The sequence below is a fragment of the Camelus dromedarius genome, chromosome 11, assembly GCF_036321535.1.
Source record: "Camelus dromedarius isolate mCamDro1 chromosome 11, mCamDro1.pat, whole genome shotgun sequence".
NCBI lineage: Eukaryota > Metazoa > Chordata > Mammalia > Artiodactyla > Camelidae > Camelus > Camelus dromedarius.
Genome location: NC_087446.1, coordinates 8943791 through 8970146, shown reverse-complemented (window position 1 = coordinate 8970146; position 26356 = coordinate 8943791). Strand labels below are relative to the sequence as shown.

Sequence of the window (26356 nt, the reverse complement as noted above, 5' to 3'; positions counted from 1 at the left end):
CACAAATGCATAATGTAAGTAGGAAAGTAAGAATATGTTAAAATGTGGGGCTAGCACCACGAACTGTAGAGTAGTAACTTCAAAATGCGATAGATCCCTTTAGCTCTCTCGGTAACCCTGGCGTTGATCATTGATTTACAAAGAATTATACAATTAAGCATAGTAACACCAGAGCGACACTTTAGTCGGAGAGCCAGTCACTGAGCCAGTTAATTCTCTATGTTAGGTCCTAGACACAGAATCAGACTTGGTGCCCCCTGAGACGCTCACAGTCAGGTAGAAGTCAGCCGGAAACAGGGAGGTATTCGGCAGCTAACGATGAGCTTAGCAACCCCTCACGGTGCACTCTTTTGTAAGAATCTTCACAACCCTGTATACCACAAAAACTTATATAGAGTGAGCAAGGAGGACCATCCCTATTTTATAGATGAGGAGCTGAAACCAGAGAGATAAGGCTTGTTCATGGATACCTAGCTCTTTTGAATGGAAGGCTGTGTCCAGGCAAAAGTTCTTTCCTGTTATTCAACTCAGTGAAACTGTAATCTTTGATAGTTGAAAAGCACTTTTAGATTTTGCAGTTCTTTCAGAACACCACTGTAAGGTTTATCATTTGATGTATGGAGAAAAATGGTGTTTATTTGAACTCTCCTCCTCTGCCCCATGCCCAAGAAGGACATATGCCAAATCCACTTGTAGCTATAAGTAAACAGAGGGAAGAAATAAACATTGAACGTGTACCACTTACCAAATGCTTGGTATATATTATCATTGTCATATTTCCTTTAATTCTCCTTCACAAGAGCCTTAGCAGGTAGATATTATTATACCCACTTTGCAGATTAGGAAATTGTAGTCATGAGATATGATATAAATTGTCCAGTGGTACAGGACTAGAAAGTTGAAGAGCTGGAATTTGAACCCAGAAAAGGCCTCTCTTCATCACACTGCTCTCTTTAAGGAAGAGCCTACTGGAAACCTGCCTCCAGAGAATTTAAGTGACATCTGGGTATTTATACCTCACTCCTGATGAATGTACCCTGAAGTAACTTTATTATTCATATCTCCCCTTTTCCCAGGTAATAACCTCCAAAATAGTCTTCATTCCTCCAGCCTCTCTTTGTAGAATCCAAGGTGTACTTGCTGCCTAAAGCACAATCCTCTACACATCTCTAGGATCTGCCTGTTAAAGTCCACATCTTTTATCCTAGCAATCAAGACCCTTGATGATTTTGGCCCAATTATCTTTATAACCAGTGTCTTCCTCCTACCAATGGGTCTGGTCCTCAAGCCATCTGGTCTACTAAGATGTTTGCATTGTCAGAAATCTTTTAATTTGAACAGGATCCCTGAACATCTAGAGGTGGCTGTTACTTCTAATTTTTCAATCAACTTTGTTGAAGTATGAATTACATAGTCCAACCCTCTGTGTGTTGCAAGAACCTATTGTTATCTTGGAAGAATAGGGTGTGGGTTGAATGTGGACCCAGTTAGCCTCAAGGGTTTTAGACTGGAACTTGGATCTATGAAGTTGTATTTCCTTCATTAACGATTAAATAAGCTTACTCTTTATTGATATGAGAATTATGCTTTTACCCTTTTAGTCAAATTAATTTTTTGTCTATTGTGTAAGTTCCAAAAAATTTTGGTTAGTTATTTGTTGTTAATTTTACCTATAATTTAAAAAATGTATTTTATTTCATTTTAAATTTACTTATTTTAATTTTTGAGGAGGAGGGAGGTAATTAGATTTATCTATTTATTTACTTTTAGAGGAGGTATTGAGGATTGAACCCAGGACCTCCTGCATGATAAGCACATGCTCTACCACTGAGTTATTCCATCCCCCTAATTATACCGATAATTTTTAAATCAAATTTATCGAGGTATCAAGTATTTACAGTAAAATTCCCACATTTTAGGTGAACAAGGCCAATGATTTTTGACAAATATATACACTCAGGTGACCACCACCCCAATCAAGATATGTAGCATGGCAATTACAATTTTAGCAATTTGAGAATTGATCTTTTAGACTGCAGAGAGAGGGCCTTGTGTTTTCAGAAAAGTAAGTGAATATTTATTTGTAGGCAAGAACAATAGTCTTCAATGTTCATGGTGAAAGAAGGCTACAGTTCAACATATATTCAGGAAACAGCCTGCCACTGCAATGTTTTTTTCTGTCTAGCAGACTGCTATACCAGATGATCCCTAAAGACACTTCCAGTTCTGATTTGTAAAGACTCAGCTACTGGTCTCTCAAGGCCTATGTACTACTGCAGCAAAGGGTGGTGGGCAGGGGCTTCTGAGATCATCTTAGGAGAGTGAAACAAGCAGGACAGTAAGTGAACCACAGACTCAAGATTCTTGGGAAGGTGAGGTGCTTGAAATAAATAACAGCTGAAGAACACAGGAAAACTATCAAATGTAACTTAGGGCTTCTCTGAGTCAGAATTTACTGCCTCAAATCGCAAGCAAAAGAAGATCAAGAGAAATAGTGTAGCTTTTCAGCTGCTAAATCCTCTCAGCAACTCTCCCAAGTAAAATTATTCCAGGAGCTTTGTTCTGCCCAGTTTCTTTCCCTTTGAAGTACTGCTTTTCCATTAACAAGGGAGCCTTGCAAAATCACCCTGTGATCAGACATGTCATAGTCTATAATGTGGGTCCATCTGCTTTCAAGTCGAAGTTGTATCTCTAAGCAGACTTAATGTGCTGCCAAGCAAGGTCCTAAGTTTCCATTCAAACACAATTCTACAAATAGGGAAACTTGGAAGCAGGGACTGTGAGGAAGCTACTACAATACAAATGAAATGATAGTGGCCAGGACTAGCATCATAGAGGCCAGATGGTGAGAACTGAGTCTGGGAATATTTTGAAGGTAGAGCCAACCAAATGGAGATGCATTTACTGTGTGGTGTGAGAAAGACGTAAGTCAAGTGTGGTTCTGAGGCTTTGGGCAGAAAGAATGAAGTTGCCTTTAACTAAGATGGGGAGAAAGGGAGAGGAATGAGGTTGAAGCAGAAAATCAGAAGCTTGGTTTGTAAGTGTTAAGTTTGAGGTGACTTTTAGACATCCAGGTACTTACATGGGCTATGAGTCCACCTCAGGGGTGGGGTGTGGGATGGAGATTAAAGTGTGGGAAGACAACAGCATATGGAGGGTACTTAAATCTACTGGACTGGATAAGCCACGCAGGGAGGGAAGGTAAACAGAGAAGAGACCCAAGGACCAAGCCCAGGGAGGAAGGCCAGTCCACTATTTAGTGATGGGAGAGATGAGGAGGAATCAACAAAGGAACGCAATAAAGAGTAGCCAGTGAGGAAGGTCCTCCCACAACACTTACTATTCTCTATGTAATGCTATGTAGAGTATACATTCTGGAAGAGATGGAAAGTCCTAAATAAATAAATATGTTAGATGGTTACAAACAAGGGATCCACATTTCTGGTGAGTGAAGCTTACGTGAAGAATAAAGAACAGAAAATTACAAAACCAAACTACGAAGGAAGGAGAATATTTATCTAGAACAAGAAATCACAACATAAATTGTGGGAGAAATCTTGCAATTACAAACTGCAATTTGTATTTTAAAAAAGATGACAACATAAACATCACAAAATCCAGAAAGAAATGAATTTAATTTTCTTGAACACCTCCATAATATTTTTTCTTTTTAAGGCTGGATAAGCTTTGATTGCCTCTTTATATAACAACAATTTTGTGTCATTTTTCATAATGGGAATGGAAAGTAATTTAAGTCTTTCCTCTAGCCTGTTCAAAAAAATTTTAAATTATTGATGATGAAGAAAACCTCCGACTTCGCAATTCTTTTTTGGTAATGTCATTAACATTTTGAGAGTTGTCAAGGTTGAGGGTTGATTTGTAAACCTGTGTCAAATTTTTGTCATATATTAACTGTAAGATTTCAGGTAATTTCAAGCTATCTAGTGCTCTGATTAACCTTAAATACTCTTTTCATTGAGGACACTCATTGATCACAGCAGGTGGTAGGTATATCCTACACACGGAAGAGTATCACATAAACATATCCTACAAAACTCAAATGTTGCCAACTGGATTTTCTTTAACTGAATCCCAAAGGCCACTAGACATACGGGGAAGTCTGACAGAGGAGAAATCAGAGTAGAGATAGGTTCTAAGCGATTGCAATACAAAATATTACTTCTGCACATTTTACAAAAATATATGACCATCTGAGCACGTCGCCAGGTACCCTCCTTGAGCCGAGAGTCCCGGGGACTCCAGGCGCCCTAAAACGTAAAGCAAAAACGCGGCACAAGGAGCCAGAGCGAGGCGTTGCCATTGTAAATGTTTAAACTAAGGCCCTTGACAGACATACCGGTTTAGGTTGGTCTGTTTTATAACCCCATCCCTAATTTTAAGGCTTCCCCAGGAGTCGAATCCACGGTACTGCCTGATTCCAAACACCACCCACAGCATGACAGCTCTGTGTAAGTGTGGGTGGGTCCCACCACTACTTCCTCACACCACAGCTGGCTTCATCTTTGCCTGCTCCAAACTTTACAGCCAAAATTAAGGGGCGCCTTTTCTCAAAGACCTCTTACTGCATTGGACCAAATCTCAACTTTTTACACCCAGTAAGTTTAGTCTTTTGAGGCCGGAACGTTTGAAGACGTTATTCGCTGCAGGCAAACCGCTTACACCTCAATCCATGATCAGGCCCCCAGTATCCGAATTTCCCTTCACGCGAGTGGTCGGCCCGAGGACGCTGTCAGCCATCTTCTGTGTGGTATTCTATTTTTGTCTTACTTTGCCCATCCTTTATTACGCCGAAACATTTCATGTCCTTATTTCACAGTTTTTGCAAGTGCTATAGAGTCACCTTCTTTTGTGGGGCCTCTATTTGAAGAAAGAAGAGTAACGTTGCCGTCTGTCGCTTTCGCCCTTCCCAACATGGCTGTCTCAGATTGCCGGCGGCCCCAGAAGAGCTTCCGGTTTCCCGGCGGGCTCGAGAGGGGCTGGACTTCCGGCCTCAAGAAGCTGTGAGGCCCGCTTTTTCCGCCCTCTCCGGCCTGGTTTCCGAACGCCGCAGCCATGTCTTATCCCGCTGATGATTACGAGTCTGAGGTAACCTGGCCCTAAGCATGTGCTGGGCTCCGCGACCGGGGCCGGGCTCTTTGGATGCTGGGCTCCGCGGGGAGACAGTGTTCGGGCCTCTCTGGGAGTCTCCGCGGGCCGCAGCCAGCCTCAGCCGGCCTTCCTGCCTGCGCGGTCCCCATGCTGCTGCCACCCACAGCTCCCGGCTCTTCATCAGCCCAGTCTTGGCCCGCCCACCTCGTGTCTAGTCCCCTTGTCCTCTCCTTTTCCAAGCTCCGGGACGGAGGCTGGTTGTAGGATTCTGTGTTTCTGTAATTAAATTCTTACTTGTTATGGTCTGGGCGAGCAGTCTTGTCAAACCCCACTGATTCCTCCAGCCTTTTGTGCGTTGTTCTAGTTAGCTGCACCCGTAACACCATAATGTCGTTGTCTGTTCTCATTTCTCACAGTCGTGAGTTCCTCAAAGGCAGGGACTGTGCCTTATCCACCTTTGTATCCTTAGAACCTAGGACGAGCATTTTAGATTCACGAATTGGTGACTATTGTCTTTGTCTCTTCCGTTAATAGGCTGCTTATGATCCCTATGCTTACCCGGGCGACTATGATATGCACACAGGTGAGTATACAGGTTTGTCGGCTAGCTGGGTACTTCTAGGAATCGGCACCTTGAATGTCTCATAACAGCTCTGACGGGCACCTATTTAAAACTATGTCTTGATGGTCCAGGTTTGGAGTTAGTTACTAGCTCTCAACAGGAGAGTGATGTAGAGCCTATTAACCGAGGCCTTTTTCGTGGTCCATCTCAAAGTCTCAAAAGGGAAGGATAACTGTCCTGGCTGCAGTTTCTTTGTTTAAACTATTAACTGAAAAAGAAAATCTTGTGAAAAGTTAAAGCGATTCAAACCAAGTCCAAATGAAATCTTTTTTGGACTGTTTTTGAGGTTTCCTGAATTGTTATGGTGATTTGATTTGACTTAGTGCCATGAGTTGTGCTGGGTACTTTGTGTGAAATATTTCATTTAGTCTTTACAGCAGTTCTGTAAAGTACATAAGCTAATGTTGTCTCCGTCTTACAGATGAGAAAACTGAGCACAGAGTTCAGTGACTTGCACCAAGTCATACAGATGAAAAATGGCACTCATTCATTCAATCAAAAAATATTAAGTGCCTGTTACTTGCTTCTCCTTCCCACCCCCCCTGCCCAGCATACACAATTGTTCTAGGTCCTGAGGGTATACCTGGGTACAAGACACACAAGGTTCTTTCTCTTACAGACTTTAGGTTCTAGTGGGGGAAACAATAAGTAAATAAATAACTTTAAGTAGTGGAAAATGTTCTGAAGAAACAGGCCAGTGGGGGTTGGGGGTGACATGGAGAGGATTTATATTTCTGAGTGTTGAAAAGGGAATTATATCCAATTTTATAGACTTTAGGGGATGGTTTTGCCCTTTTGTCATATCATATATGTGGATTTGAAACATTTATTATATCCAATCTCTAGGAGACCCAAAGCAGGATCTGGCCTATGAACGTCAGTATGAGCAGCAGACCTATCAGGTGATCCCTGAAGTGATCAAAAACTTCATCCAGTATTTCCACAAAACTGTCTCAGATTTGATTGACCAGAAGGTGTATGAGCTACAGGCCAGTCGTGTCTCCAGTGATGTCATTGACCAGAAGGTATATGAGATCCAAGACATCTATGAGAACAGGTATGGGCCACTAGCTAAAATGACCTCCTACTAGGTGGGACTGGCTTAGTAATGCAGTCCCTAAAAAGGGGTGATGTTTAATCACTTCTCTGTAAAGAGAATGTCCAAGAGGTTTCTGTGATTCTTTGGGAGCTAGGAATATGTTATTTTGTTGGACTCTATCCCCAGAACTTGTATAAAGCCTGGAATAATAACATCACTGTCAATAATTATAATAGCAATTATATGTATGATCAGTATAGAACAGGCAATGTTCTGAGCACTTTTCCCGTATTTACTCATTTACCCTTCACAGTAACCCCATGAAGCAGGTTCTGTTGTTTTCCTCATTTTGTCGATGAGGACACACAACACTTAAGTCATATAGCTAGCTAAGTGGATGTGCTGAGTTTTGAACCTACACAGTCTGCACCAGAGCCTAATTTCTAAACTGCTGTACAACTTCTCGGTGCATATCAGGATGAGCCGAGCTTTAAGTGGTTGCTTCCAGTTTTGAGGGGACTGCCCTTGTGTAATGGCCATTAGAAGTGAGCCGGGTCAGTCAGGGTTGGGAATAGGAAAGCCTTCAAGGAAATATGGTTGTGAAGCATCTTGGGCAGCAGTGTTTGAGTTGGATGCTCTAGGGCTGTTAGGGCATCAGGCTGCAACAGACTGATTAGTTTCCATGTTTGAAGAAGGGGAGGAGGCACTGTGCTCCAGGAAGTGGAAAGCTAAGGGCAGGGGTTGTGGGTATCAGAAAAGTGGTTCTCAAATCAGGGAACAGTAAGCAGTGAAATATGACAAGAGTTCATGATACAGAGGCAGGAGATGATCCTGAAGAGCTTGGTGGGTGCCTGACTGATGTATAAGAAATGTTTCACTATATTAAGAAAGATTATCTGAGGTATAGAATTGGTTCAGGAAAGTTATAGATTTGGAAACTCTGGCCCTCGCTCTGTTTCTGTGACTTCTTCCCCTTTCTGAGCTTTAGTCCTCATCTGTAAAATGTGAGGGTTGCCTCTTCTCACGTTGTTTCTATTTTGGAATTCTAGAACATTTCTGCTTGGTTTTCAGCTGGACCAAGTTGACTGAAAGATTCTTCAAGAATACACCTTGGCCTGAAGCTGAAACCATTGCTCCACAGGTTGGCAACGGTAGGTGTGAGCTCTTGTGTCCTGTGTGCTGGGTGGGATCCTGTGACGGGGGTTCATTAGAAAGCTTTGAACGATCTGTGTCTGTTTTGATCAACATTTTATTTCCCCAGGGTTTGCTACGTGGTAGACTTTTAGTAACTAACTTGTTGAGTGAAAGCTGAATAAATGAAGAGGGGACAGAGATCTTTCACACATGCTGAAAGCTAAAATTGAGATTTTTCTCTTGACTTGTTTCCTTTTTGCTCTGTAATTTTTGGGGTCATTATAGTTGCTCCAAAATGGGCTCTCTGGCCTTCTCTCACATTTCACTTTCTGATGGTGTCTTTTATATATGGTGTGAAGTAGGAAGATTCAACTTCATTCTTTTGCATGTGGATATCCAGCTGTCCCAGTACCAGTTTTCAGAAAAACTCTTCTTTTTCCTTTGAGTTGTCTTGACACCCTTGTTGAAATTGGTTATCGTGTAAATGAAAGGTTTATTTCTGGACTCTCAGTTTGACTTCATTGATACATGTCTATCCTTATGCTTGTACCAACTGCACTGTCTTTTTTTTTTTTTTTCACTTTTTTTTAATTGAGTTACAGTCAGTTTACAATGTTGTGTCAATTTCCAGTGTAGAGCACAATTTTTCAGTTATACATGAGCATACATATATTTATTGTTGCATTCTTTTTCGCTGTGAGCTACCACAAAATCTTGTATATATTTCCCTGTGCTATACAGTATAATCTTGTTTATCTATTCTACATATGCCTGTCAGTATCTACAAATTTCTAACTCCCGGTCTGTCCCTTCCCACCCCACTCCCCCTTCAACTGCACTGTCTCAATTGTGGCTTTGGAGTAAGTTTTGAAGTTGGGAAGTATAAGTCTTCCAGCTTTGTTGTTCTTTTTCAGAATTTTTGTGGGTCTTCTGAGGCTTTTGAATTTCCAAATGAATTTTAAGACCAGGTTGTTAATTTCTGCAAAGAAGCCAGCTTGGATTTTTGATAGAGATTACGTTGGGTCTGAAGATCAACTGGGGAGAATTTTGCCATTTTAGTATTACTGAGTCCTCTAATCCATGGATGTGGGATGTCTTTTCATCTATTTAGGTCTTTAATTTCTCTCAATAATGTTTTGTAGTTTTTAATGTACAAGTCTTTCATTTTTGTTACAGCTAAGGTTTTTTGAACACTTAACATTAGTATCATCATCATTACTTTCAGAACTCTTAAAGAAATACTTGTTTCCATGTTGCTCAGACCTTACGTTCTATTTAATTTTGCCTATAAAGAATGTAATGCTGTGTATGTTAAGAACAGGAGTCCCGTAATACATATTTTAAAACAGGTAAGGATTTACAGGACTCATAGTGTAAAAGACTTGGTATAAAAATCCCCATCCCATTTTCATCCCAAGTTTTCAGTTTTTCTCTCTGGAGCTGTCTAGTGTTAACCATTTCTCAGTTATCCTTCCCGTGGTACTCTCTGCATGTATAAGCAAATGGGAAAAACTTGTCCCTTTTTTCCATAGACTAAATAGATGCCCCTTTACACTTTTAAAATTTATTATATTTTTGGAGAGCATTCTGTGTCTCTAGGATTCCTGAGACCACCCCCAGTTTTAATGATTTGCTGGGAGGACTCATAAGAGTCAGTCATACCCACAGCTATGAGGCTTTACAGCCAGAGGATAGAGAGCAAAATCAGCGAAGGGAAAAGGTGCATAGGATGAAGTCCAGAGGAAACCAGGCTCCAGTTTCTAACAGTCCTTTTTCATGGAGTCACATGGAATGCTGTTCATTTCTTGAGCAAGGAATTTTGACGACATGTTTGAAAAGTTGGCTACCAGAGAAACTCATTACAGACTCAGTGTCCAGAGATTATATTAGGGGCTGGTCATGTAGGCACACACTCTACCTAGCATGAACTGAAATTCTAGACTCCCAGAAAGAAAGCAGGTGTTCAGTGTAAACCATGTTGTTTGCACTGTTTAGGGACTGCAGTCCACCCTTACCAGGTTGGTGGGAACCCTCCTGAAATCTAGGTTCCCAGGTGCCAGCCAAGGACCAGCTTTACTAGCAGGCCTTTCTAAGGATAAGTCTCAGACCTGTATGCTAACTTCTGCACAGCATCGGCACCTGAAGAGCTTCTTTTTTTTTTCTTCTTTCTTTTTAATGGTTGTATCTTCTTTAAAATAAGATCTCTAAGTCAAAGAAACCCATTTACTTGTAATTTTGATAGTGTCGTATCACCTTCCAGGGAGCCATTACTATTTATGTCCTGGTTTATTTAAGCAACTGGATGGCAAAAATAGCTAAATAGTGAAGGGAAATGGACCTGAGTGAGATTAAGATGAGATTGAAAGAGTAAAATGGGAAACGAAGTTTTTTGTTGCATATATTCTTGGGATTTAAATGTTAAGAGTTTAGATGTCATTTAGTCTCTGAAATCACGATTACTCCTTTATAACCCGCCAAGGGCTAAAACTGCCAGAAGACCCTAACTGTTTTGTGGATTACTGAAGCACCCCTCTGCCATGTCTTTCAGATGCTGTCTTCCTGATTTTGTACAAAGAATTATACTACAGGCATATATATGCCAAAGTCAGTGTGAGTATCTACATTTGTTGCAGTTTTTAAACTGTGCCATTTTTGCCACAGAACACAGTTGCCTACTGTGAAGTAGGCAAACTGAAGTGCAAAGAGGTTGCTTTTTCTCAAATTCATGCGATTAGTAAACGGTAAAACTCCTTGAACCGAGGCCTGTCTTACTGTGACATCAGTTTTCTTTCTTCTGCTCTTCCAACGTTGGGCACTTGCTGATGTCTTCTCTTCCTGGTTTCTAAATTTTAGAGTGCCATAAGTCTCTTAAAATACCATCTATACTACTTACGGGCATACCTTGGAGATATTACAGGTTTGGTTCCAGACCACTGCAATAAAGCACAGATTGTAATAAAGCGAGTCACATGAGTTTTTGGATTTCCCAGTGCATACAAAAGTTAAGCTACACTATACTGTAATCTGTAAAGTGCACATATAGCATTATGTCTTTTAAAAATGCAGATACCTACTCCAGTTCAAGGCATTATCATCTCTTGCCGGCGTTACTTCATAACTGCTCACCTGCTGTCAGTTTCCATTCTTGCCCACTTAAGGTTATTCTCAACCTGGTAACCAGCATGATCCTTTTAAAACGTAGTCTTATCAAGTCACCCCTTTCCTCACAGTCCGACCATGACTTCCCATCATATGTAGAATAAAATCCCAAGTCTTAGTTATGGTCCTGCTTCATCTGGCCCCTGACTTCCTTGCCAGTCTCATTTCCTGCACCTTTCCCTCCTTCTCTGGGCTCTTAGCCATACTCTGTGGCACTTCAGAACACATATTACTCACTGACATTGTCTGACTTGTTTGTTTGGGTTTTGTTTGCTTCTCCCAATAGAGGGTAAACTCCACCAGGGCACCAACTTCATCGTGTTCATTGCTCTGATCCACTGTCTCATCCCTGATGGTGACTGGTTAATTGTTGGAGCATTTGTGTGTAAATGAAAGAAACTGGCACCACAGCCTCCTTACAGTATTTCCATCTTGAGAGTTCCCAGCTTCACAGTCACTTCTCATCTCCCTAAGGACCACTTGACCTGACTAGAGCTCTTGCCTTGATACAGAGGCCACCATCAGTGGTGGTAGGTGGAGGAGTTCCTGTTCCCAAAGTAATGCAGGGTGGCCGTGTTTTTCTGGCATCCCAGTGAGCTAGCTCTCTGACTGCCTTATCTGACAGAAAGTAAAGGTTCCCTTCTACCATTGATGGCATGGCTCACGTACTTTGTGGGTTGGGCTGAGAATCTAGCCTTGTATAACATGGCTTTGGGAAGACCATGGCATCAGAACCAATAGTATGGATGGTCTTGCCACCTCTAATCTTCCCTCTGGTCTGTAGATGAAGATTTCAGCAGAAGCTCATTGACCCCATGACCTCTGTGCTAGGTACCAGATGGGGCAGTTTCACATACATGACCGGTCTTAGACCCCCGGGGTCAGGGAGGTTTTTCATTAAAAGAGTATTTACTATGTTAGGTACTTCAACTTCATAATCTTTCGTTTTAGAGATATTAAATACCTTGTCAGACCCCACAGTTAGTAAGCTGTGGAGCTAAGACTCCAGTCTTCAGTCTATCTTCTTTCTACTTTCTACAAGTCTTCTTTCTACTCCATCACAAATACACCATTCTTGTTGTTCCCCAGCTCAGAAACCTTCAGTGGTTCTCAGTTGCCAGCAACATGAAGTCTAGATCAGGGGTGAGCAGCCTTCTATGTACAGGGCCAAACAGTAAGTATTTTAGGTTTTGAGGGCTGTAGTGTCTGTCATATCTCTTCAGCTTTGTAGCAGCCATGGACAGTGAGTGTGCCTGGCTGTGTTCCAGTTAAGCTTTTATTTACAAAAACATGATGGTGGATTTGCTTAATTCTTCTTTGGTGCTGAAAAACCTCTGCTTTTCTGGCCCATTGTAGCCCAGTGTAGTATTGTCTGTCTTACTCCCCAGCCTTCAAACACCACAATTTTACTCCTTTACTTACGTTAGTCCTGTTTTTCCTGAAACTTCTTCCCCTCCCTACTTTGCTTTGCCAAATCGACATGCGCTCTGCGGTCGGTTAAGGTTGTTGACATAAAACCTGACCATTGTAGTCAGGTATTCAGTGCCGCTTTGAACTGCTATAGCACGGAGCTGTCTTCCTTGTCACTTGAGTGCCCTTTACACACAGAGAAGGAGGGAGCAGGCATCAATTTTCATGTACAGTTGACCCTTGAACAACGTGGGTTGAAACTGCATGGGTCCACTTACACCTAGGTTTTTTTTCAATAAATATTTATAGTACTGTGGGATCTACTGTTGGTTGAATCTATAGACGTGGAGGACCTGAGTATATGGAGGCCTGACTATTAAGTTACACACAGATTTTTGACTCTGGAGCGTTGGCACCCCTAACTCCTGTGTTTTCGAGGGTCAGCTGTATTTGTTTTCAGTTGTCAATGGTAGGCTGTGAGTAGAGCACATTTAGATTAAGTGTCTGTGTCCTGATGTCTCTGTTTTCTTTACAGGGAGGACCCTCCTTGGAGCAGAGGTTTGAATCCTATTACAACTACTGCAATCTCTTCAACTACATTCTTAGTGAGTCTGAGGTTATGATGAGGCCTGGTATTGGCCTTCAGCTCTCTTTAGCAGGATTTTAATGTGCAGGTGGGAAGCGGGGGAAGTTCTGTGATTCATAGTCCTTTTAAGAGAAATTTCAAAATGCGTTCTACAGCCTTACTGTATGGGCATAGTCATTGCTGTGAGTCTGACTTTTCTGGGGTCCCCTGCACAGATGCTGATGGTCCTGCTCCCCTTGAACTACCCAACCAGTGGCTCTGGGACATCATCGATGAGTTCATCTACCAGGTATCTGGCCAGCTTTGGCCTCATTTGAAATAACTGGTCCAAACAAGGAGCAGCTGTTACCATTGTTTGTATTGTGAAAAAGATACATGGTATAAAACCGTCCCATCCTGGTGTGAAATACCGCATGGTGGTGGGTTGCCAGGTCTTGGTCTTCTGAAGAGTCATCAAGGTCTAAGAGCTCCAGATACAAACTCAGAAGTCAGAGTTGAGCTCCTGACTTTGACCAGGTTCTTACCTGACCTCGAGAGGTGGTCTGGCAGGAAGAACACAGGCTTTGGATTCAGGCAGAAGTGGATATGAGTCTGGCGGCTGCCTCCTGGTGGCTCTGTAGCAGTGACGTGTTTAAGCTCTCTGGGCCTCACTTTCCTCGCCTACAAAAGAGAAAGTTTCTGTATCTTGATTATGATGGTGGTGATTGTGTATACACTGAATCAAAATAATATAGAACATTTTAATCAAAATGGAAGTGTTACCTTTGTCAGAGTGCTCCACCAGGAACCAGGCCAGACGTAGCATCCAGCAACTGTGTAGCCTGGGGGTGAAAGTTCCAGTCTTGCTGTTCACTAGCTCTGGACCTTGGGCAAGTTATTTAGCCACATTGCTTTGGTTTCTCTAAAACACAGATTGTTGGGAAGGTTGCCGGGGCGCTCTGAGTAAAGTGCATGGTGCAGTGCCTGTCCCAGCATAATTACCCAGTACGTGTTGCCTGGTAGTTCTGGTGGTGAGAATCATCATTCTTCTCTACCTTCCTTTAGTCCAGTTTTATTCTTTAGAAAAATAATATAGACTAAAAACAAGATAAAATAATTGAATTTGGAAAAATATCTTTTCCAAGTGTGTTATGGGAATGGCATAGCTCTTACTGGGAATTTCAGGAGAAATGTTTAATGATAAAGCTGTTATTTGAGCTCCATGGATCAGAGACTTTGTGAATACAAAGTGCTGATAAGTTGTGATTGGTGAGCTGAGAGAACATTCCTTGGGCTCTTTGAGAAAGAGGCCTCCTGCTCAAGATGAGACTTCAGTGCCTTTGTGCAGTGAAGGCCACAAACCACACGGGCCTTGTTTGCCCTGTCTGGCTCCTTGGCTTGTGATTTGGCATAATTTTAGAAGGTTGGCAGTCCTGTTGACTCTCAGCAAGTCAAAGAGGATCATTTGTACTAAGGTTCTTCATCCCTCTTAAGATAATCATAATCCCCTGGGCTTAACTGGTGTTCTCTTAAGGGGTTTATGTACTCTCACTGCTAACAAAGACTGGCCAGTGCAGATCAGATGTGATTCCTCCCAGCCAGTCTTTGTTAGCAGCAAGAGCACTTTAAGCTCCTTAGAAAGAAAACACCAGCTAAACCACATGGGGTGAGTGACTCTTCCCCACCACTCACTTTCATTTATCTATATTGATACAGTAACACATGAATATGTTATTACTGTTGAATTTTTTTCTTTTTTAAGCTGCAGATAAAGTGAGTGTCTTCCTTCCTTGCCTTTGCAGAGGCATCAGTTATTGTCTGGAAAGAAAAGCGTCACCTAGATAGTGACCTGCCTTATTCTTTTGTGCTGTGTACCTGATATGAATGTGTCATTCTTCTGGTGTATGTGTATGCAGAAGTCTATTTCTAGGGGATCACTAGAATTGTTGGCTGAAGGATATTGGCTTTTTAAACTTTTAAAAATCAGGTTTACAGAGTCATAGTCTACATGCAATAAAATGTACTGATTTTAAGTACACAGTTAAAGAGATGTGATGAATGTGTACACCACCACAATCAAGATATAGAACATTTCAATGAACTATTCATTAGATATAGATATAGAATATTCATTCACTCAATAGATATTGAACAGTTTATGAAAATTCAAATTAACTTTGAATTTTAATAAATAGTAATACTACCCTCCCAGAAGTATGTGTCAAATTACACTACTCCCAGCAGCGTTTGAGAGCAGGTTTTCTGTAGTGGATGTTATCAGTCTAATTTTTATCATTTGATGGAAAAGAAAGAGTAATCATTTAAATTTACATTTCTCTGGTAACTAGAGAGATCTGAGTATTCCCTGTTAGTTTACCATGCTTGTTTTTCTTTGAAGTGATCATCAGTATTCTTTGTCCATTTTTCTATTGGATGGTCTTGTTATTTTTGGCTTACGAGAACTCCTATATTCTGGATACTTTTCTTTGTTTATTGTAAGTTTGGAAACATTTTCTCCTACACTTTTAGGGGAAGATGATATTTTAGAGTTGATGAGTACTCTACGTTATTTAGGACCTAGATTCTAAGCTACTGGTTTCCAAACCTGCATGTGTACCAGAATCAACCAGGGAGCTTTTAATTCTGATTGAGTAAGTAGGTCTCTTGTGCTAGTCTCTGGGTGATGGATGAGCCAGCCCAGGGCTGGTCCCGGGTAGAACCACTGCCCCAAACAGATACCTGTGATATATACCCTGTATGGGCTTTATACTAGGCCAGGCTCTGTGATTGGAACATAGGTGACTTAGAGTGGGCTCCTGACACTGGCGAATTGATGGTCAGCTCTGGAAGGGAAGACACGCACATGCAGATACCTACCCCACCCCTACCATGTCATTCATGATCCCAACCCTGGCACAGCAAAGCCACGTAAGAATAGATCTGCTGTAAGCCACCTGATTCTGGTGGCCAGGTTGACTACATAGTGAAGCCCAGAGACATTAACTAACTTTAGGCTGTGTTGGATGCCAAATTGAATGTTTTTATTCCACAAACTACCTCTCATTTTGGAGATTTTTAGTTAGCTGTGGAATAAGGAACATAGTCAGTATGAACAAAATTCTTAATCAGAGATGGCTGTTAGGGGAGGGTATAGCTCAAGTGGTAGAGCGCGTGCTTCGCATGCTCGAGGTCCTGGGTTCAATCCCCAGTACCTCCTCCAAATATAAATAAGTAAATAAACCTAATTACCTCCCCCTCATAAAACAAACACGGGGGTAAAAAAAGATGGCTTTGAGAGAACAAATGTTTACAGAACGGTTTAGCAGGAGTAGCAGCCGCAGCATTGTGCGCTCAGGCTGTCCTTCTGGGGTTGGCACCACTGCTGCATCTTTCCCTTCTTCCTCGACAGTTTCAGTCCTTTAGTCAGTACCGCTGTAAGACCGCCAAGAAGTCGGAGGAGGAGATTGACTTCCTTCGTTCCAATCCCAAAATCTGGAATGTTCACAGTGTCCTCAACGTCCTTCACTCGCTGGTGGACAAGTCCAACATCAACCGGCAGCTGGAGGTGTACACGAGCGGGGGTGAGTGCCGCTTGCCGTCGGTTCCTAAAGAGTAGAGGCCGCAGGTGTGCCGAGGAGCCGCCGTCTCTCAGGTCATGGGCTGCTCTTCAGTGTTTGGGTGGGGACCGTAGCCGAGTGCTGATGTGGGGGGCACTGGGCTTGGCAGTCTGTTGTCTGCCAGGCTGAACCAGCACTTCCTGAGACCTGCGTTTGTAAGCACTTCTACTGCCTCTCCAGGGCCTTTCTGTAGATAAGCACCACTCAGACTTTCTGTGTGAGGACTGCTTTACACTCTTTCAAGATTAAGAATCACAAAGTTTATCTATGTAAAAATTTTGTTATGGTGAGAAGAGTGGCATTTTTGCAAATCTTTCATGTCTGACTTCATAGAGAGCTGGAGTCTCCTGCTTTTTTTTTTTTTTTTTTTGATGTGATTTTTTTTTTTAAACATTTTTTTATTGAGTTATAGTCATTTTACAATGTTGTGTCTGGAGTCTCCTGCTTCTGCATTCAGTCTGTTGCAATATGCTGTTTTGGTTAAAGTATCCAAGGGAAATCTAGCCTCACACAGATATTTAATGGGACAAGGAGGAGAAATTTAACAGCCTTTTCAGGTAGCTTGGCTGTTCTTTGGTTCATACAGGTTAGTTGCCATGTGGAATCTGAAGCCTTATCAGCGAACTTTTACTCTGTTCTGTTTTGGTTTATTGGTTTATACTGCAGCTTGAATGAATCTTCTAGCCATGCATGATTTTGTAAAATACTGATTCATTGAGCTAGCAAGATTGTCTAAATGTTGACACATTTTATTATACAATTTTTTAAAACCACATCTGTTCAATTTTCATCATCAACTTCATCAGATGAGTATTTGGTTAACAGCTCATAGTGGCGGAGAGAAGTTTTATAAAATTCTAATTTTCGCTTAAAAGCTCAGGTTTACATTGGTAGCAAACACTGTCAGTTGTTTTTGTTGAAGTCTTAACAGGTTTACTTCATTCATTTTTGAGATAATGTATGCTAAATACCCAGATCTAAATATTTATAGCTCATAGCTTGTGTGTCAGTCATTCTCTCAAAAAAAAAAAAAGGCTGGTTCTTTTACTACAACTGAGTGGTGGTGAAGACTACAGGGCCGACCATACAGTTTAGTGCCACTGCCTGATTGATGCTGAGTTGTCAGCAGTTTTACCCAGCATTGTTGTTGCACCATGGGTGCAAGTGTCAACTCAGTGAGGAAAGCAAATAGTACCTTAGTGTTACTAGGAAGATAGCTGTGATCTAATGGACTTCCTGAAAAGAAAGGACTTGCTCAGGAACTCTTATTGACAAGGGGTGGGGGGATCCCCTCATATTCTCAGGTGTAGTGTGGAGGAGGCTGCTGTCTCCTTTCATGTGACTTAAGTTGGTAAATTTAAGATTAACATAAGGCTAGGTGCCCTGTTTCTTGGTATTCCTTCAAAGGCAGAGTGATTCCCTATTGCAGGAAGCTTTATAGACTGGCAGTGGAGAGTTTACTGAGTGATAATCAAGGGTTAGGTTTGGCTGCCTTCACCTGCCCCTGCTGAAATGTTCACAGTGTCTGTGCGTCTCTCGCAGGTGATCCTGAGAGTGTGGCTGGGGAGTATGGACGGCACTCCCTCTATAAGATGCTTGGGTACTTCAGCCTGGTTGGGCTTCTGCGTCTGCACTCCCTGTTGGGGGATTACTACCAGGCCATCAAGGTGCTGGAGAATATCGAACTGAACAAGAAGGTAATTCCCTGTTTCCTCATGCCCTCTTCCCAGAGCCAGAAAGTCTGTCTGCTTTAAGAGAAATTCTGATCTATTAGGACAGATTTCAGGGAGAAAAAAGAATTCCTCTGCATGTCGGTTGATAATTGATGTAAGAATTGGGGAAACCACTGCAGTGAAAATCTGAACCTGGATGAGGTGGTTTCTCTTTGGTGCTTAATAACACTTAAAATATTCATCAGTCTTTTGATTCTGTTTTCAAACCAGAATGATAGTGGCAGATTATTACTCTTCAAGTTTCACTAAAGAGTTAACAAAAGACTTGCTTAGTTCTAAGATGGTGTGGATGATTGGTAGTGGTGTTTTTTCCTGGCCACGGGAAAGTGGTATATTTTTGTTTGATGTGTGTGTCTCTCGGTCTTCTCTCTTCTGTCCCTTCCTTTATAGGGCTTATTTGGAAAAGCAAGGATTAGAAAGCAAGAAAGAATACATAAGTGGGGTGTGGAGGGATTTAGAGCTGTGAGAAACTTTAGGGTCACCTGGTCCCACCCTTTTCTGTTATAACTAAGAAAATGGAGTCCTCTGGTCACAGAACTTAATCAGTAAATGGCCAGTCTGCACACAGAGCCTCTGCCTCCAGAGCCAGGGCTTCCTCTGGGTAGTTCAGGGTGTCTGCGGGGAGCTCTTAGCGCTTCCACCTCAGCTGACACTAGGCCCCGCTGACTTGCAGATCCGGGATAAATTGGTCTTGAGACTCATGGACACTGCTTCTGCCTCCTTCCACAGAGCATGTATTCTCGTGTGCCCGAGTGCCAGGTTACCACGTACTATTATGTCGGTTTTGCATATTTGATGATGCGTCGCTACCAGGATGCCATCCGGGTCTTTGCCAACATCCTCCTCTACATCCAGAGAACCAAGAGCATGTTCCAGAGGACCACGTACAAATATGAGATGGTAAGGAGGCCTTGGCCAGCTGACACAACTATGCCAACAGTATTGGGAAAAGCCTTCCAAAGTTTCGCTATTTTGTATGCTTTTTCAATAGGATGATTGCGTTATGGGTAGCCTACTCTAGTAGTTTGCTTTGTTATACCTGTCACTTCAGGTAGTTGACCTTAATGATAAGGATAATATCTTTTGTTTCACTTTTATCATTCAACAGTGCCTCCATTTATTTATTCAGTAACAGTTTGTTAAGTATTCACTGTGCTGTGGGTGTTTAAAATCAGTTAGATGTGGGTACTGCCCTCAAGCAGTTTGCCCTGGAGGAGGATGGATCCAAAATATGCATGGAGTTGGGAGGAGGTTTCTAAGCAGAGCAAAGGTTGAGACTTGGAAGTGTGGACATGTGGCAGCACGATAAGCCCTTCGGGCTGGAAGGCAAGGGAGGAGCCAAATTGGAGTGTCGGATTATGATGTCGCCTTCAGTACCTAGCTAAAGTATTGACTCTTTTCTCTGTAGGCATGAACTGTCATCAGAGACTTCTGGGCAGGGCTGTGTGTGTGTGTATAATACATAATGTGTGTATATAATAATACATAATGTGTGTATATAACTGAATTACTATGCTGTACACCAGAGACTAACACAACACTGTAAATCGACTGTACTTCAATTAAAAAAAAAAAGTTTCTGGGTGACTTGATCATAACTGGTGTGGGAGGATTGACCTGCCAGTGATGTGGGTGGACTGGAGAGACCGAGACAGGTACCAGTAAAGAATCCTAAGGAGGACCTGGAATAGGCCAGGAGTTCAGTAGAGCTGGAGGGAGGATGGGAGAGACATTGGGGAGGTTAACTGATGGGTATAATATAGACAAAGGGAGAAGTCAGAAGGTCTGTGCAGAGTGTACTTGGGAAGGTGAGGGGGCCACGTTGGCAGTGAGGACCTCACAGTCCGTTTCATTTGACCCTGCACCAATCTCTGCCCCTACCCCCAGATTAACAAGCAGAATGAGCAGATGCACGCGCTGCTGGCCATTGCCCTCACCATGTACCCCATGCGTATCGACGAGAGCATTCACCTCCAGCTGCGGGAGAAGTATGGGGACAAGATGCTGCGCATGCAGAAAGGTGACCCGCAGGTCTATGAGGAGCTTTTCAGCTACTCCTGCCCCAAATTCCTGTCACCTGTAGTGCCCAACTATGACAATGTGCACCCCAATTACCACAAGGAGCCCTTCTTGCAGCAGCTGAAGGTGTTCTCTGACGAGGTGCAGCAGCAGGCCCAGCTCTCAACCATCCGCAGCTTCCTCAAGCTCTACACCACCATGCCTGTGGCCAAGCTGGCCGGCTTTCTGGACCTCACGGAGCAGGAGTTTAGAATCCAGCTTCTTGTCTTCAAACATAAAATGAAGAACCTGGTGTGGACCAGTGGCATCTCCGCTCTAGATGGCGAATTTCAGTCAGCCTCCGAAGTTGACTTCTACATTGATAAGGTATGGCTGCCCCTGAGCTAGGTTCCTGGGGCACTGTCTGTTCATCCACTCAGCAGTTATTATGTATTAAGCACCCACTGTTGCGGGCGTTTGGGACGTATCATTGAACAAAGATTTCTGCCCTCGTGCTGGTGTTCTGGTGTAAAAACGATAGGTGATAAGGTTATAATTAAGCAAACCTTGTAGTAGCTTAGCAGTTGCCGCGTGCTGTGGGGTACGGGTGGCGGTGGTGGAAGGCACAGGATGCAGTATTAAGTAAGGTGCTCAGGATAGACTTTGTTGAGGAAGTGAAATTGAAGCTGAGACTTGAAGGAGGTGAAGAAATTAGCCAAGCGGATGTCTGGAGGAAGAGCATTCTAGGCAGAGGGAGCAGTTGGAGCTGAGGTCCTGAGGCAGGAGCAAGCCCAGTCAGCTGCAGTGTGGCTGGAGTGGCCCGGGAGGAGGCTGTGGTGGAGGGGAGGTTGGAGAAGAAGGAGGGAGGGTGCTTTGTAGACTTGGAAGTACTTTAGTGAGTGGGAAGCCATCATCCTGGCTTCAACCACCCTAGATTGGTGCTGCCTGATTTTGAACGTCATATAACGCAGTTACACAGTACGTACTGTTTCGTGTCTGGCTTCTTTTGCTCAACATTATATTTAAGAGAATCACCATCCAGCATCGTCACGTGTCGCAGTCGTTCAGCCATGCTTAGTGTTCTGTGATAGTCAGCACCTACTGCAGTTATCGACTGCGGTCTTCCCAGTCTTTTGCTGATGGACACTTGGGTGGTGTTTATCTGTTAGAAACAGTACACATATGGTTTTATAGAGTGGCTGTCAACAGTCCATTCAAGTTGTTGTTTTTTTTTTTAAAGCAACACATTTGTATATGCTTGTATATGCAAAGAGTTATTTCTGGAAGGATTGCACAAGCAGCATAACAGTGGCTCCCCCTCAGAAAGGGAGGCAGGTTGAGGAGCAGTGTTAGTTTTCACTGTTGGATTTTAAGTTCAAGTTGGACGTTTTAATGTCCTAATGAGGTTTTTTTTAAAGGACTAAGTTGTTTTGTTTTCTCAAGTGAGTTTTTTCAGACTTAAAATGTGCTGGACACCTACAGTCGTTCTTTCCATGAAATAACACACACACACACCCTTGTTTGCCCCATGTACGTACACTTAAAAGGGAAGAAAATGTTCTATTCAGACATGTTTGGAACCCTGATATGGACTGATAAAAATCAGTAGATCGGTATCCTTCATCTCTTTTGCAATATTCTTAGCCAGTAACTCTTAGATATTCTTTGTGCTCTATTCCCCTTCTGGAATTCTTCTTTTTTGGGGAGCGAGGCGGGCAAGAAATGATGACTATATTCCGAAAGCCAGGAGACCAAGAAGATGGTGGACTGGTGTCTCAAAGAACCATCTTGCCCGACGTAGAATTCAGGCTGCTTTTATACTAAAATGGGAGGGAATAGAGTCAGATATTTCCTGTTTGCGGTCAGCCTCCAGGGAGATGTGTTACTTGGAGTGCTTCTCTAATATATGTTAGAGCTCACTCTGTCCTCCATGTCTCTTAAACCCTTCTTTCATCTTTTTGTCTATTCTGTTCAGATAATTTTCTTTTGATTGAACATTCTACCCCTGTTCATCTCTTTAGTTCTGTTTCTTGCTTTCTCTTTGTTTTTGAACTAATAGTGCAGTATTCCCTTATGTGCTTGGCTATTTTTTTTTTTAACCACATGTGGTTCATTATCCTTGAAAATATATTAGTTGACATTCTTTGAAGCCTAGGATGAATATTTGTTCCTCTAGAGTGGATTTGCTTTTGCCTTTTCAAGGTGCCTGGGGATATTATCAGGCTGGGGCCACCACAGACTGAACTCACAGCCTGAGGTCCCCAGACCAGCTAGGTGGGAAGCCCAGGCTGTAGATTGTCAGAAGACTCATATCTCAGAGAGAGGTCTCTTTCTTCTTTTATGCTTCTCCCCCCACCCTCGGCAAGCTTTGCTTGGTATCAAGAATGGGATGGCAGTTAGCTTCTGGACCACCTTTGGCTGAGGATACAGCTCTTTAGAATCTCAGCATGACAAGGAGGATTTTCTGTTAGACTGTCCCAAGTTTTCAATAGGATTGGCAAATGCCCTCAGTGCAGAAGGGGCTTCTGTGATTTGCTCATAAAATGATTTGTTTTCTCTTAAATGTTTTTTTTATTCTCTTGTCAGCTCTTTGATGCTATGGGGAAATTTTTAAAAATGTCTTTCATTTTTGGTTATTTTCAGAAAATGTGTTGGTCTGTAACACATGTGTACACACACAACCCTAAGAGACAAATACTGCACAAGACCTGTACCGTGCCTGTGTGTGTGTTTGTGCATTGCTAACAACTGCTTTTTAAAATTCACTCTCAGCCCCATGTTCTAATGACAACCACCAATCAATCCAATATACAAAGCTTACTTTGAAGCTGTCAGATAAAAAATAATCATGTACAGGAAACTGATGAGTCATTTGAGCTACTCTCACCTTTGTGGATGTTAATGCTCATGATAATTATCCTTATAAAAGGCAGAAAATGAGCTCTAGCACAGCTAAGATGGGACTTGAGAAAAAAAAAGAAAGTGTGTTGGTCTAAGCATACTACTTTTTGCTGACAGTTTTTAAAGATAAAATTCACGTAACAAAGTTCACAACTTTAAAGGTTGTAATTCCGTGATTATTAGTATATTCACAATGTTGTGCAACCATCTCTGCTGTCTTAATTCCACAACATTTCTGTCATCCCAGAGAGAAACTCCCTGCCCATTAGCAGCATTCCCAATTCCCCCTTGCCCCCCAGTTCCTAGCAAGTCAGTAATCTGCTTTTCTCTGTGGGTTTGTCTTTTCTAGACATTTTCTAAAAGTAGAATCATAAAATATGTGGCTTTTTATGTTTGACTTCTTTTACTGAGCAGCTTTTCAAGTTTCATCCAGATTGTAGCACGTATCAGTATTTTATTTTTTTTAATGGCCGAATAATAATCTACTGTTTAGATACACCACACTTTGTGTATCCGTTCATTAGTTGGTGGATAATTGAGCTGTTCTCACATTTTGGCTGTCATGGATAACACTGCTGTGGGTTTTTGTGTACGAGTTTTGTGTGAACAGATTCTCTTGGGTAGAGCACCTAGTTGTGGAATTGCATGATCAGTTTGGGTAGTTTGTTCTGGAAGCTCATCTTGCTAAACCAGATCCTCTCATTTTAGAGTTTATGGTTTTTGGAAGGCTTGGTGTTTGGCAGAACTTGGCTATTCCTGCCATGAACAGACTCACCAAAAGTAGAAACACGTCAGTAGTAGAAGTTTTTCAATGTTGTTTTAAGTTGTGTTTTTAAAAATCAAAACCGTCTGTCCTCTGCAGTATCACATCAACTACCTAAAGTCCTTTTCAGATTTGTTCCCGATACCTGACATTTACACGTTCTTTGGCGGTGTTCTTTGGCGGTGTCAGTGCTCCCTGCCTCTAAGTGACCCGGCTGAACTAGTCCCAACCGTCTGGATGGCCTTTAATAAAACACTTCTCCCCAGAGTTAGCAGCTTGGTTATTACAAGTAAAATTTTACTGTGAAGTTATATTCAGGTTGAGTTAATAATATGATTTCAAGTCCCTACACGAAGAAGTTTTTAATTGTATGTTTTTGTTTTTATCATTGTTTCTCATACTGGTTCAGGTTTATCTTCGGCAAAATGCTGCTTTCTGGTTTTTTTTTTTTTTTTGCCTTTTCTTTTTTCATCTTTGACTTGAAAAAAGTCTATTAAAGAGATTCAGAAAGTTCTTGGGTCTTAACCTAGATTATGTAGGAATTTACAAGTAAAATGGTGTTCAATAGAATATTTTGAACTAAAAACCAGTCTAAAATGTAGACTTAATTTGCAACCTTATACTGATTTTTTTGCAATTGTATACTCAGAAACAGTGTATGAGAATAAAATGCTGTTTTAAATGTTATTATTGCCAAAAGATTCATGTTCATTAAAAAGACTAGGAAATAAAAATAAATGAGTTAACAAGAAGAAAATAAAAATACAGCCCTCTAGAAAGAGTTGCTATTAATTGGTAACACTCTTCCAGAGGGTCTTCCCCCTCTTGCTTTTGAGAAGCACGGTGGGGCTTTGTGTAGCACTCAGCATCACTGTTACTTGAAAGTCCGTAAGTGGCTGTCCTGCTGCTCTTCTCTGACTGCTTTTCCCATAGGACATGATCCACATCGCAGACACCAAGGTCGCCAGGCGCTATGGGGATTTCTTCATCCGGCAGATTCACAAATTTGAAGAGGTAAGAGGTCTGAGGGAGGGGTGTGTAGGCTGGGGACAGAGGTTAGGAACTGGTGGGGAGTTTAAGGTATTTTTTTCTCCTCTCGTTTCTAATTTCAAGAAAGCCTGAAATTGGCTCTTTAAGTTTCTGAGCTAGACTGGCTGGCTGCTTGGGGTTTGGGGCGTGGGGGTGGGCCTGTAGGAGCTGCTGTGTCAGCCTTCTCTGGAGCATCTCTTTCCAAGATCTCCCTCTGCGGGTGGCAGGCGCTCCTCTCCTTCCCTGGTATTTCCTAATATGGGTGGATTCACTGCCTGCTCTTACCCATCCCCTCCCATTTGGCAGTTACTCTCCAACTTAGACAGGTCTGGCCAGTCTCTGCAGGCAGAGACCATGAAGTTCTGTTTTGACAAACTTGGTGCATTCTACGTGTTGCCCTTGGAGAAGTCTTATGGGTCACTTTCTGTGGCCATAGCTAGAGCCACTGTGTCCTGGTGCTTTTGAGTCCTCCAGCAGAGGTCACTGCTATGCTGTCGTCCATGCTGCCAGACTCCTGCAGGATGATAATACAGTCCTGGCAGGTCGAGCCACCCTGAGTCCCTTTCCTGTCCATAAAATGGGCAGAGCAATATAGGGGGTGTGAAGGGCAGGTAGAAGAACAATCTGCATGAATTGTGCGGGGCCATAAGAATGTCAGGTGGAGGACCTCACCGAGGATTTACACGGACATAGCGGACACCCATGCCTGCATCAGAGACTCCCCTCCTGACATCGGAGGGGTGGCTTGGGAGTCTGACCTGGTCATCATGCATACGATAGGAAAAGGTTTGGTGAAACCCCCATATCTGACTGTACTTTTCTTTCTCTTCCAGCTCAATCGAACCCTGAAGAAGATGGGACAAAGACCCTGAGTACATTCACTCTTGCATTAGTCAGGAATGTGTCTTGATGTGATTGTAGTTGGGGAGTGTTTTTGCCACCATGAAGCCTTCACCGAGCTCAGTGATTGGCCAGTCAGTCAACTGAGTTGAAGTTTATTTGAATCAAGGACTGAAGTGTTTTAAATAGGTCTCAATAAAGGATCTTTGGAGTCAGATTTGTCTTCTCCTTATTGTTGGGGAACATCTGTGGACAAGGGCAACAGTACATAATTTCCTGTGTGTCATGGTACTTTTTCCTGATGCATCAGTTGTTGGTGTTTAAATTGAATTATTTAACCCCTGAATTCATGAAGCATTATGCAGTATACAGGATATTTTCACATTCAGTGTCATTTGCATCCACAAGAATCCTGTGAGCATTAATGACCTGCTGTA

At 42.4% G+C, this 26356-nt stretch overlaps 1 protein-coding gene and 1 non-coding gene across 3 annotated transcripts; both read left to right on the top strand.

The window, feature by feature from the left end:
• Positions 1–4950: 4950 nt before the first annotated feature.
• Positions 4951–26134, top strand: EIF3L (eukaryotic translation initiation factor 3 subunit L). 2 transcript variants are annotated; one of them, XM_010983597.3, is made up of 13 exons: positions 4951–5106; positions 5644–5692; positions 6578–6788; positions 7842–7921; positions 10453–10514; positions 13009–13078; positions 13275–13348; positions 16448–16619; positions 18198–18352; positions 19118–19288; positions 20276–20773; positions 24984–25064; positions 25913–26134. In XM_010983597.3, the coding sequence occupies exons 1-13, from the start codon at positions 5074–5076 to the stop codon at positions 25949–25951; spliced, it is 1695 nt and encodes a 564-aa protein (XP_010981899.1). In that variant the 5' UTR covers positions 4951–5073; the 3' UTR covers positions 25952–26134. The 2 variants fall into 2 exon arrangements, with proteins under 2 accessions (XP_010981899.1, XP_031319102.1); XM_031463242.2 differs by lacking the exons at positions 4951–5106; positions 5644–5692; positions 7842–7921 and having other exon boundaries at positions 6582–6788.
• On the top strand, positions 16182–16255 carry TRNAA-CGC (transfer RNA alanine (anticodon CGC)). Its single transcript has one exon. It is a non-coding gene; the product is annotated as a tRNA-Ala (tRNA).
• Positions 26135–26356: the final 222 nt, after the last annotated feature.

Excerpts from the sequence above, each read along its gene's own strand:
- EIF3L (XM_010983597.3), top strand. The coding sequence starts at position 5,074 with ATGTCTTATCCCGCTGATGATTACGAGTCTGAG. Across the intron at positions 6,789-7,841 it reads CAAGACATCTATGAGAACAG|CTGGACCAAGTTGACTGAAA; the intron begins GTATGGGCCACT and ends CTTGGTTTTCAG. Across the intron at positions 7,922-10,452 it reads TGCTCCACAGGTTGGCAACG|ATGCTGTCTTCCTGATTTTG; the intron begins GTAGGTGTGAGC and ends CATGTCTTTCAG.